Source organism: Vigna umbellata, chromosome 8 (assembly GCF_029865625.1).
Source record: "Vigna umbellata cultivar VRB3 chromosome 8, Vumbellata_1.0, whole genome shotgun sequence".
In the NCBI taxonomy this organism is placed as follows: Eukaryota; Viridiplantae; Streptophyta; class Magnoliopsida; order Fabales; family Fabaceae; genus Vigna; species Vigna umbellata.
The window spans coordinates 17955496-17969651 of NC_142172.1; the positions used below are offsets into that span (position 1 = coordinate 17955496).

Consider the following 14156-nt stretch of genomic DNA (forward strand, 5'->3'; position numbering starts at 1 on the left):
GTCACACTAACTTATAGCTACAAGAACGTAAAAAAATGAACTACATAAACGGCTAAGTTAGCATTTAATTTACAAAGAAATTAATTCGGTCGTAACTTTGAAAATCTAGGGTTTTTTTTTCCTTCATTTGGTAATAGACCCTTTGAATTTTGTATAGAAACAATGAATGCTATTAAAACTATTCAACGAGTGACCCCCGGATTCAAGCACACTTCACTAGTAATAGTAAGCACTTTTACTATTTTACACAAACTTTCCCTTTCGTTTCCAATGTTGGATTCATATTCATTCAATCTAAATCTTAATCTAAATCTACACAATCTAAGCATTCTAAATTACAATGTTGATACCTCTTCTTAACGTACGAGGTGCTGGTGTTTAACCATAACAACCGTCGTTTTAATCTTTACGACACTCGCGACTCGGCGAAGCGTGCGGCGTGTAGTACGGAGGTGAAGCACACGGCGTCGAGAACGGCGTCGTTTCGTCCAACAATTCCTCGACCGCGACGGTGATGGCGACCTCGTCCACCGCCACACGTTCACTTAGCCACTTCTTTTTGTTACACTCCACGGACGAACTGTTACCGTTACCGTTATCGGACTCAACCTCTTCTCTCTCTTCCTCCTTAATGGTGAAGAGCACCCTAGAGGGACCGTTAAGACAGTGCCACTTCATCACGTGCTGTTCCAGCTCCAGGTCCAAGTCATCATCGCTCGGAGAAGACGAGGTAGAACACTGGCGCGAAGCCTCCTGGGGTTCCACGCGCACGCGCGGACGGAGCGTCTGACGCCGTTGCCACAGCACGTACACGATCTCCGCGGCCAGGGCCACCAGAGTAAACGCCGTCACCGCCATTATCGTGGTTCCGAGCTTGCTCAGACCCATCATCGTGAGAGAAAAAGAAAAGCACGATTACGCTGTTCTGCTGCTTCCTGCTTTTGTGCGGTCGGTTGTTGCCCTTGGGTCTTTGTCGTTTCGTTGCAAAAGCCAAAAGGGTGTAATGGGAAATGAAGGTTTTGGCGAAAACCTCAAAAAAAAAAAGAGAAAAGCGAAGTTTGATAGATAGATGGTCTCTGTGTGTTGGGTTTGCAGGTTAGGTTTAAAGGTGGCAGATGGATAGTTGGACAGAAAACGATGTGTTTTCCCAGGAAATGTGGGTGTTATTATTGCACTGTGACCTTTAATTTTTTTTTTACAGAACTTTGAATTTAATGTACTACAGAAATAGAAGTTTTTTAAAGAAGTAAATATCAAGGTGACAGTGGATTTAGTTTTCTCGAGTAAAGTCTTACATTTAAAATTTGTTAATAAAAATATAAAAAAAAGATTTCACTAAAGATACTCGTTAAAAATTGTATTAATAATACGATTTAAATATGTACATGCTCTTTTAATCCGGAATATTTCAGATAAAAACTAATTCTTCATGCATTGAAATATGTTTAATATTATGTTACTTTTGCTTTTCGGTTAGAGGTTTAAAACCTAGTTTAGAATTTCAACTTCATAATAAATAAAAGTACGTTTGCATCTAAAAAATTTATTTGCAAATTTAATTTGGTAGAGATGAGATTTAAGTTGCTTTTAGAACTTCAAACTTAATTTTAATTCAAACTTAAATTTTAAGTTGCTTTTTTATTTGGTTTTGTGATGTTCTTCTACATCTTCTAATGCGATCTGATATCATTTTTAATTAAAAAAAGAATTCCTTTTTCTTAACTATTATCCTTATACAAGTGATGAATAAAACTGATAAAACTGAAGGATAAAGTAAAAAAATTGTGAGGATTCGATTATACAGAGGTAACAGGTTATTTTGATATGGTTTGAAAACAGATTAAAAAATATTTCTAAATTTAATACATAATATGTTTTTTTTTTATATTTTAGATTATATAAATAGAATTAATTTTAAATATCGTAATTTAACATACACATTTTTTAATATATATGGATAAAATAATATTATTTATAATTTAAAAAATAAATAAATATATTTTTAATCTTTAAACATTTATATAAAAATTGAAATTTATAAATATTTAAAATTTTGATACATTTTTTCTTATATTTTAAAAATAAATAGATATAGTCTTTTCAATTCAATTGAATTAATTTTTTTAACCTATTAAACACATTTTTCAACTAAATGATACATATTAAACGGTATAAATAATTTAAATATTAATATAAAACATATTTAACATGTAATTGCTTTTACTTAATTTAATTAAAAAATTATACTTAAAATTTGAGACTAAAATATATTTAAATTTTAGATAAAAATGAATCTCAATTACATATAAGAAAAAAAGAAAATCTAAAATATGTTATTTCTAAAAATAAATAAACTCATAAATTCACATATCGCGTTGCAGTTAAATTTATTTGAATTACGAATTATGGAAATCGAACCAAAATTACAATTTTAATTTAGGTCACTATCATTTTAATTCATCACACTTTACGATTTATTTACATTAACACATCAAATTAAATCTATTTTACAAACAAGACACTTAGCCAAACCTTCTCATTAGTTAAATTTATAAAGGAAAAACGGAATTTGGTATGTTTTATGTTTTTATCATGATGCTCTCTCATTAGTTAAACTTCATTAAAAAAATAGATTAGCATATAATGAACTTTTTATGATTCTACTCGTCTTGAAAACTTTCAATAAGTAAAATATGAAATTGTAACATTACTAGCACTTCTCATTAATATATTTCTCAATACATAAAAGATGTAAAAGAAAAGTGACCGTTAGTAATGCTTTATAAATAAGTCTACGTTTCTTAGGTGGAAGACCCGTGGAAGTAATAATATATCAAAACTATATTCATATTCAAGGGCGTATATACATTAAATGTTTCCTTTTTTTCTTTATTATTTTTTTTTTTCTATTTGAGTAATAAACAACTGCACGAAAGATTAAGGCAGATCATCATTGAGAATTTTTAATTTGTTAAAAATAAAGATTTGCATGAAAAAGATTCTGTAAAAGAAATTCCTAATATTTCTTTAATTAATGCTTCCAAGTGTTTGTAACACATTGTTTAATAAAAAATCAAGGTTTTATTTTAGTAAGTTGAGTGTTATGTTGAGAAGAAGCATAGTGTTACTGTGAATGGTCCTGGTTTAGCCAAAAAAAACCTGAAGTTGGTGATTGATGATAATGACACAAAACATAATCTCAAAGTTCTGCTTTTGGAGCATGCTCTGTGATATTCTATGTTTCGTAGACATTTATGAGAAAGAAAAACAACTTGGTTAACAAAGGAAAAAGAGCTTCACTAATTTTCATAACTATGTTTTTTCTTTAATGATCAAGAATAGCAAATCTCACTAAAAAAATGCATACTTCTACAATTTTAAATTTGTCTGAATAAATATTTTTACAAGGAAAAGAAGATGGGAAGATATTGTGGATTATTCTCCACCAAATTGATTAGACATTAAATGAATATAAAATGCTCTATTTGTCATATTTACTATAACAAAGGAAAGAAGGACGATTTGGTAGGAAAGTTAGTGACCACATATTCCCTATTTTTTTCTCCTTTTTCTTACGAATTATTAGGAAGTTTATATAACTTTGTCATTTTGTTTCTATTTTATTTATTTAGTTATTAAACGTTCAAGAATACATAAAACATTTAGTTTTATCTCCGATTGGGTGAGTGTAAGAAAATTATGAGTTATTATGGCTACCAAATATTAAATTGATATCAATGGTATTGTCAGCCTAAGAAAGAATGTATAAGAATAGCAAAACAGAAAGAAATTAAAATAATAAGGTACGAGATAATTATTATAGCTATAGATAGCTATATATTTAAGAGTAAGACGTTGGGAAGGGTTGATAGCTATCTATTTAATAGTTCATAGTATATATACAAGACCTTTTTTGTGTTCTATATTTATGATTTTTTTATGTTAGGTCATATTTTAATATGAGTGCTAAGTAACGGAAAGTTATGTCAGATTTAAATGTCACTGTAGTTGGAGTTTTGTTGATTTGAGTTTATGATATGAAACTAATGAAAAATAAATAAAAGAAAAAATGTGTGTGTGACACTTGAAGGTTTATACAAGGGAGTAGAAAAATGCTAAAAAGTGGAAGTTGCAATCTATAAAATAACAACTTATTTGATTTTAACGTGAAATGACATAGATATTTAAAGAATTAAAAGTTTATAATTAGCTCTCCTTTTATAATAAATAGACAATGTAAACTATATAAAAGATATATATTTTGAAAAGGTTAACTTTTTCGTTTTCAGAGATCATATCCAAATTTTATTTATTACTGTGAAAAAAATATTTCTAATATAAATGTCTCTCGAAAGGATCATCTAATCACATGGATGGCAATCCTCTTTGATAAATAAAATAAAATACTATTGCAAGTAATAATAATTTTGTTCTCTCTAATATATTTTGAAAAAAAAAATTAGTTAAAAGATAAAATGATAATAATGGTAGCTAAATTAAACAATGTTTATAATAAATAAATTTAATTATTAATTTGATCTTTATATTTGGACCTTTGACACATTTTAGTTGATGGAATCATTCTTAATATAACATTACTTTGAAGAGGTTGATTAATTGGACATTCCTGACACCTTAGCCACTTTAGTTGGTTTGAAGATACTATGAACGTGGCATTTTAGAATGTTCTTGATTTGCTAAGAAATGTTGTTGAAAGTAAGACGACAGTTCATCACTACACTGTCTTTTTGGTTCTTGTAACTTGAACCGACAACTGCACATTTTAACATGTGTTTAGATCTACCAATGGTTTTTTCACCAATGTATAATTCCAACAGCACAAACATAAATTTTCGAAATAAGATAAAAGTAAGTACCATTTATACAGTTTTAAATAAAGTATTTTAAAATTTTAAAACATGTAATTTATAGAATTATGTTTTCACTAGGCCAAACATGTTATGAAACGATAATGTAAAATAACTTTTTTACTGGCCTTGAAGTTAGTAAGAGGTGATGAAGAAAAAAAAACATACCATACCTAATTCGGCTTGAAGCAGATGGTACACCTTTTCTGGGCTTACTACACCCACTTCAGGGGATTTCTTTCTTTACCCTATATTTTCTTTATGCACCCTTAAAAATATAAAAAGTTCTTACTTTGTACTTAAAACATATTTCGGGATTATGTAATCTGAGTTATTTTTTAGTATATATATATATATTTTTTAAATTACACTATTTAAAATTCACTTTTACATAAAAATAATTTAAATTGCATAATGTAAAAGTCATATTTTACTTTCTCAAATGATGTAATCTAGAAGTTTTTTTTTTAATTTTGGATTGTGTAATCTAGAAATTGTTTTTCTAAGAAAAACTTTCAAATTATAAAACTTAAAAATCGTTTTTTTTTTCATAAAAGTTACATAATTTAAAATGATTTTCAAATTATCATATTTAAAATACTTTAATTTTTAGTTCATTTATGACAACTATAAGTAAAAAAACGTATATGACATCAAGAAAGCAATAATAACTAACGATAATAAGTAATGTCAATGGATGATTGCTTTTCAAAAAAATATTTTAGAAATTTAAAAATGTCAAAATATATAAAATTTTATTGAAGATTCAAAATTAATTAGAGATATAATAAGTTTACAATATAAAATTTGGTGTAAATTTCATGTTATAAGTGAGTTTTTAAGTTATTTATTAGGTCTATTATATTACTTTTGAAATATTTAATGTGGACTCGATCTATTATACCATCCGCGGTTAGACTACTATCATACCATCGATTATCTTTAATTTCACATTTAAGATTATATATATGTTTCGGCACGAGAGAATGTGTTTGAGATCTCACATTAACAAGAGATAAAATTAATTTACATGTTTCGACACGAGAAAATGTATTTGAGATCTCACATTAATAAGAGATAAAATTAATTTACAATATATAAGTGAGTGCAAATCTTACGAACAGATTTTGTAAGATCAAATTAAATTTAAAAATCATTTCCTACCAAATATATTAAAATTAAAAAATAAATATTTTTTATTAATATATCGATTTATAGGTGTGTGAAAAAAGTACGCGGTGGTAAAAATGGCAAGACGAACAATTTAATCTTTTAAGCAACGGCATGGGTTTCACATGAAAACTATGAAATGGAGAAAGTAAATGCCCCAATCAATTGAACAGTGGAAGCGTAATCAAACTAAATTTATTCAACTGACTAAATTAGAAAAGATTTAAAAGTTAAAAAAAAAGCTCACAGATCATACAATTTCAGATTTTCCAGATTATACAATTTAAAAAAAATCCAGATTTTACAATTTAGAAGTAAAGAAGCTCCCAGATCACACAATTCGAAAATTTGTTTTTTCATGCTCCAAACAAAGTGATAATTATTGTGAAAGGAAAATGTTTGTTTAACAACTCATTTTTTGTCAACTTTTTTATAATGTCAAGTCAAGTGGTGGTATTTGATTGGTCCATTTCAAATAATATTTTCAGAAATGAAATCTTATGCAGAGGGTGTTTTGGAAATGAGAAAAGAGTTCATATTCTTCCTCTCAGCAAGTCTTTTTCTCATTCTATCTCAAGTCTTTTTCTCACTCTTGTCTCTTGGTTACCCATCGTTCTCACCAACCACCGTAACATCCAGTGAAATCTCTCTTCATCTATATGTTGTCTCATTTTGTTTTCACATTTTTGTGTTGTCTCTCTCTCGTGATTTGCTCTTGTTTTCTCATCCATTGGGATATCGAAATGACCTCTCCCAAAGTTGCTCCATCGTTGTAGCATTCTGACTCTCTACCTCTCTTGCCTTCTCCATCAAGTGAGATAACATGCTGTCAAGCGTTGACCTTTGCTGGCTATTTTAATGATAACTTTTCCCACCGACCTCCAAATGATGTGATTCTTTTTTTATTAGAAACTAGACTCAAAAATATTTCCAATGACTACTAATTTGTAATTTTTGCCAACTCTGTCTGGGTTTTTTCTCTTAATTTTCTTCACCGAACTCCAAATGAGTTGATTTTTGTTGGAATCTAGACTCAAAGATTTTCCAAATGACTACCAACCCATAATTTTTAGACCACTGTACTAGATGCAGTTAACTTCCAAAAAACAAATTTTTTCTAAGCTTTCTAAATGAGTTTACTTTCAAGTTATTGTTTCATGTTTCTTATTTTAGATGGGTGAGTGAGTTTAATGGTCACGGGTGGTGTTTAGCGCAACAATGCAAACGTTAGGTCATTGAATTATTGAAAAAAAAAAGTCATTTAGGTGCTTTCGTGTAAGTTAGATGAGGTCCATGAGCATTGATGGTCATTTTCTGCCTTGGTAACCGATTACAAGGGTATTGTAATCCATTACTAGACGCCAGAGGGCCATTTGTGCAAAATTTTTAACTATACTCCCCAGTTGGATGAATAACACTCCCCATGAATGGTTTTGCTCATTTTTTTTTCAATTTTTTTAGATGAGTGAGTGAGTTGAATGTGAATGGTTGTTTTTCAAGTGCAATGATGGTAAAATATTTTAACATTCAATGATGACCACATAGGTTCATTGTATTCCATTACTATTAACCTGACCATGTTCATTACAGTGATACCATTATACATTAATCATAAAAAATAATACAGTCATCCTAAAAAATAATACAATTAGCTTTATTGATCACACATCTATTTCCTTGAATTCTACAAATTTTTCTCGAGAAAAAAAACCCACCACTAAAACGAACGAAATGGAGGACTAAATTGAGGAAAGAGGACTTTGGGTTCGTCCCACGCAAATGAGGAGCTTCACCAAAGGTTGGAGCTTTGGGTTCGTCCCTCGCAAATCAGGAGCTTCACCAAAGGTTGAAAAGAGGACCAAAATGGAAGGAAAACGGAAATGAGGAGAGAGAACCAAAATGAAGAGAGAGAACGAAAATTGAGAAATATGAGAGAATGAAGAGATCAAGTACGGTGAGAGGTAATTTTGAAATGACCAATCTCTTAACCCTATGACTTTGTGCACATCACACTTTCACATTTTACTTTTATTCCAAACGATCTAATGATACGCTCACACGTAACTTTATAAAAAAGTTATTAAAATATAATTGTTAATATATCGGGATCCTTTGTGAAAATACTAAAGGAAATTACGAAGATGAAAAAACAAATTCACTAAAAAGAAATCCATATGTTGAAAAAACCGAATTTCTGGTTGTTTTCTATTTTGGGCCAGGAGCCGTATGTAATATTGTATAGACTGTTTCTTCCTGCACCCCATCATATTGTATTATGGATCTCCTGTAACTGTGTAGGTTGGTATTACTTTTGAATATATACATGTAATTTTAGAATGTTTACGTGGTAGATCTTTTATATTAGTACAGTTAAAGAAGTATTTTCATATACAGAAACTTCTATACTGTTAACTAATTAAAATTCTTTTCATAAGTTATTTTAAAAGTAGTTATTATAAAAATTATTAATTTATCATATGTGATAATCAATGATTACATAATAATGTAAAAAAAAAAATTAACCAATTAATATTTTAATCAGATTCCAATTATTCATGCAAAACTATGGGTTTAAGTGACAATGTGTGATGGAATTTGAATAAAAATAAGTTTAGTTCATTAAATTTCTCATTAATTTTTTTTAAATCCTAAACATATGAGAGGTTAGAATATTTAGAACATTTCTATTACATATTGCATATTATCATATTTTAGTTATTTTTTTACCTCAATTTTAAGATTATTTTATATATAATTTTACTCGAATGCAAAAGTTTTATCAAACTCTCACTTTGCTAATGTTTTATTTTATTATTGGTATATTATATATAATATATATATATATAATATATATTTTATTTTTAATATAATATATATATATATATATATTATATGTATATATATATCTATATATATATGTATATATATATTATATGTATATATTATATATAGATATATGTATATATATATGTATATGTATATGTAGTATATGTATATATGTATATGTATATATGTATATGTATATGTATATATATATATATTATATGTATATGTATATAATATTATATATGTATATATATATGTATATATATATATTGTATATGTATATATATATATATATGTATATGTATATATATAGATGTATATGTATATATATTATGTATATATATATATATATATATATATATATATATATATATTATATATATATATATATATATATATATATATATATATATATATATTTTTTTTTTTTTTGATAAGTGTGAAAAAAAGTTGTTTCTACACTTATAAATTATCTCAATCTTATAATTATTCATGTTATTACTCAGTGAAAAGTTGTAATAGGAAGTAGATTGTTAGGTAAATTATTGGACAAGAAAGGGTGTATAATTTGGAGTTTGTCAGCCAATTTTCGCAAAGCGAAAGCCAAAATTCGCACTGCCAGAAAAAGAAAATTCGCATAGCGCACCAGTACCTGTGCGCTGAGCGAATAACATCAGTTAAAGTGAAACAGTTAAAGAAAATTCGCACAGCGCACACACACCTATGCGCTGAGCGAACTAATGAAGTTAATGGCTTTAAAAGACGTGACAGAAAGGCAGAAACCAGCTTCTGACACACGAAAAAGCCAGAAAAATAGTGGAGAACTCAGGAGACCTTTCAAGACATCTAGACTTCACTTTTTGCAAGGAATTGCTGTAAAGAGTATGTTTGAGATGTCTAGGATAGGCTAAATTTTCTATTCATTGGAATTGGTTGTATGACAACACATTAATATAAATTTTCTGTGTAATATATGTATCTGTTCTTGTTCTTTTCTTGACTTGTTTTTGATCATACGGAAGTATTATTCTCTTTAAAAGTTCTTTTGTACTTGGAAGTATTTTTAGAACCATAAACGTAAGAAAAGAAACTAAAAGTAACTACGCTAGGAATAACTTCTGTGCTTTTGGTCATTCTCAACATCTGAATTTAATGCAAAATTATGTGATGAAATAATTAAGGAATTAATAATACAATAGATAATTTTAGACCTTGTTTTAAGGAATTAAACCAAGATACTCTTGTGTGAATGCTTGAACAGAGAATATATGTTGTCTAGGATATTACTATAATGTTAGTCGTAGACCAATTCCAGTGATCTTTTATCGTATTTTTAAATCTTAAATATTTGTAGTTAATTTCATGCTAATTGCCAATTTGAAACCTCAAATGTTATCAGTAATTTTAATTGAATAACATGACTCAAATTCTCTTGGGAGAACGATACTCTTAACTTAATTCACTGTATTACTCGAACGATTTGGTATACTTACTAAAAAGGTATCATATATATATATATATATATATATATATATATATATATATATATATATATATATATTTTCAGACAGAAAAATAATTTTTAAATTTTATGATCCAGAAAATTTTATATTTTAGAATAGTTATAATATACATGGTAAAATTTTTCTATATCTTTCTAACATCTGAAAATAATAATATTTTTATTTTTTACTTGATTCATCTAATTTTTTTTATATTTTAAAATAAAAATACCATTAGGATGGGTGTAAAATAAAAAACAAAATGTTTGTTTGTTTGCCATCACCCTATATTTTATACCATGTCAACATAATCCAACACGAAGCTTTCATAGAACTAACATGTCTTGAAATAATCTTATTCTGAAAACCTAAAAAGTAATAACAATTAAGGCTTGATCTCGAGGGGAAATGAACATGGACACAACTTTTGAATCCTTTTGTGAATTTCAAACCAATGTATGTCAGAGCATAAGTCAAGTTTGTTATATTAAGTATTTATTTACGTTAGAGAGTCGAATGACACAAGATGTTCCAAACATGTTACGAGGGAAATGTTTTTTCTCATCCTCAACACACATATGCGCGAAAGTGACCTAACGACACACATCAAAAGCCGAATTATTCGTCCGTTTGAGATGTATTCCTCAGACACACACACAGAAAAACATTCTTGGTTTAAGAATCGCGTGTGCTAGTTCCACCATCACATGCATTCTCTTTTGACCAACTCTTTCAGAGACCACTTGCACACACCCACCATACCGGGCTACCACAAAAGCATATATGCATGCATGCATGAATGGTGGGGGTTACTAACAGCTACAAAATGGTGGTACCTCCATGATTATGATGCTGATGATCATCATCATCATCACTACTGACAGTGTTAACCAAGTCTCTGAAATAGCAGCACATGCAAGTGCCTTGGATCCTTCAATCTCATCACTTTCAAATGATAAGTCCATGAAAAGCATATCCCAAAGAGGACAAAGGCGCAGAATATGTGCGTTACTAGGAAAATCTACACATCCATATATAGATTTTTTCTGTGAGGGAATTTTGGATCCAAGACTTTCCCTTACTTTCATGCACGAAGTCATGGACAAAAGGAAAGAGAGAAAAAAAAAATAAGGAAAGAGAGGACGGTGTAATGAATTGCTTTGGATAGTGACCTTAGGCAAAAGAACCAAATGTTTATCCCCCTTTCTTAAAGTCTGCGAAAGCCTCGAATGTGTGTGGAAACTTTGTCTCCATCCTAAATCCTTGTCTTTTGTAGATGCCAATACCCTTTTCTTTTGGTGGGACTTAAGCAACAGTGTCTTTAGAGGGGCCTTCTCCACTCTTCCCTTTTGTTCCAAACCAACAAGATATGGTATACGATGCCTTCTGTTCTTCGATTCACGTCGTATCATTCTTCTTTCTTCAATCAAAAACATACTAATTACTACACTCTTATAACTTAATTACCGTCGCAGATAAAGTTCACCTATATATCTTAAGTTATAAAAGAATCAAAATTGGATAACGAATATCTGTGAATCAAAGATTGATAGTACTTTAAATTTAAATATATACACAGTCATATTTGGCCATCAAATTTATATTTATATTCCTCACTGTTGCACTATCTTGTTTCAGTGATTAATTTGTAATTTTATCACATGTATTAATTAATAAGCATAGAACTTGTAACTTTGTTCCTGTTAAGTATAAATGCACTCATTACAAATGATTAGGAATTCGGGAACATATGCAGACATTTTCAATCATCATAACAAACAAGCTGCTCCAAACATGTTTTTTCCAACTACAAGAAGATTCTTGTAGAAAAAAGATTAACATGATATATATATATATATATATATATATATATATATATATATATATATATATATATATATATATATAAAACGTGCAGTAGCTTTTCAAGGTTATTATTATTGTTGTAGTTAATTATATTATGATTATTAGTAGTATCTTTGTACATTGTGGTATGATTTACTTGGGTGAGGGGTAACAGAATTGTATTTTATGATATTACTTTTGACTTCAATGTTTAATCTGTAGCTTGGTTCTGTCATTGTTAATTGATATGCTAGACTACCAATAAAAGTTTGGTCATAATAAAAAAACATTATTGGAAGCTGTTTGGTAATTTAGATTAGCAACGTTAGAGCATGGTCAAATCCAATCAATCTTAATCACCTGCTGCCACTTAATAAAGTTATATATGCCGATATATCAGAAAGATCAAAAAGAATATTTAAGGCAACTTTATGAGAAATAAGTGGCAGCAGAAGACGGAGAATTTGAAGAGGCAGCCACCATTATTTGAACAAAAAAAAAGCCAGTTAGATAAAACCCATATCTTGAGAAAGATATATTATATATAAATTTAAATATATAAGAGTAGTTTCCAAAAGGTTTAGGTATTTGAATTTTATGGTGGTTAGAAAGAAAGGTTTGGAAAGTAAAGTGAAGAGCAAGATAGGTCTTAAAGGTAGAGAAAGAAAGAAAAAAGATAAAGAAGGGAGTGATTGGGTGGAACAAAGTTTGGAGGGTCCTTGTTTACCCTAATGAGTGTGCCTCTTAATCCAAGAAAGATTATATTATGATTAAATGGTAATACTAAGAAGTGAACTTTAGATATATTTAATGTAGAACTAAACATTAATAAATGGTGCATTTAACAATAAATGAAATAGTAAACTTAAAATATAATAAATCTTTCTTTAAGTGATAATAAGTTTTGTTAGAATAAAATTTAATTTATAATTATTAGATCTTAGGTTAGAAATAAATTTTAAATCTAATTCAATCTTATAAAATCGATCGGTTTTGTAAGATAAAGTTTACATCCACTCATGAAATCGTTTTATAACGTTGGATGTCCAACCGTTAAGACCTTGGTGACGCACCCCTTTTCTTACCATCCTCCATTAAGACAATTTTGGGTTGTGTCCTTATGCGACAACCAACTTGCTAGGGCTCCACCATCAATTTAGTGGAACCATTGGGATCCATTAACCCTTTTTAAAACCTAGCTCTCTTTGCATGAGGGATCATCCATCACAAACATGCCCTACAAACACACTAACATTTCTACTTTCCATGTCTCAAATCAGACCCACACTCATTAAAGAACCAACGAATTTTCCCGTGATTTTCTTTTTTGATTCTTCTTTCTTTTAGGCTAAGCCAAACCTTGTACTGTTCATATATTGACAAATCTCAGATAAAGAGAAGAAGGACGTGACTTTATTAGTTATGTGATTATTATCTAATCTTCAAATCTATTTCTTCACATAATTACCACATTTTTCTCATCCCTTCCTTTTTCTGCATGACCGAATATTTATCGTCAATAAATAAATACAGTAATGTAAATGAATAACGCTGAAAAGAGGGCCCACTTATGAAAAAAATGGGTCTGATCTGGCTCAAGCCCAAATACCTTTTCGCTGCCTCTCACGTCGATTTGTATGTCGTCTATGTCACGTCTCTTAATTTTCATTCCCTCTCTATCAATGACATAATATAAAAACAATAGTTTTTCTCACTCGAAGTTAAGAAGTAATAAAAGACAGTTAGAACAATTTAAATAATATAATATATATATATATATATATATATATATATATATATATATATATTTTATAATAAAAATTCATTATTAAACAAAGTAGTTTAACTCATTTAATAATTCTACAAAGTTATACATAACAAGAAACATATAGTTGAAACTTATTTAAAAATATAAAAACTGTGAATCTTAAACTTATATTTAATG

General features: G+C 28.7%; 1 protein-coding gene across 1 annotated transcript; it reads right to left on the reverse strand.

Annotated features, from left to right (window-relative positions):
- Positions 1-201: 201 nt before the first annotated feature.
- LOC148194184 (uncharacterized) lies at positions 202-1194 on the reverse strand. Its single transcript, XM_088097745.1, has one exon. It carries the CDS (start codon positions 889-891, stop codon positions 400-402), a length of 492 nt encoding a protein of 163 aa, XP_087953871.1. The 5' UTR covers positions 892-1194; the 3' UTR covers positions 202-399.
- Positions 1195-14156: the final 12962 nt, after the last annotated feature.

Bases quoted from the DNA above. Each gene is read 5' to 3' on its own strand.
- LOC148194184 (XM_088097745.1), bottom strand. From the start codon at position 891: ATGATGGGTCTGAGCAAGCTCGGAACCACGATAATGGCGGTGACGGCG.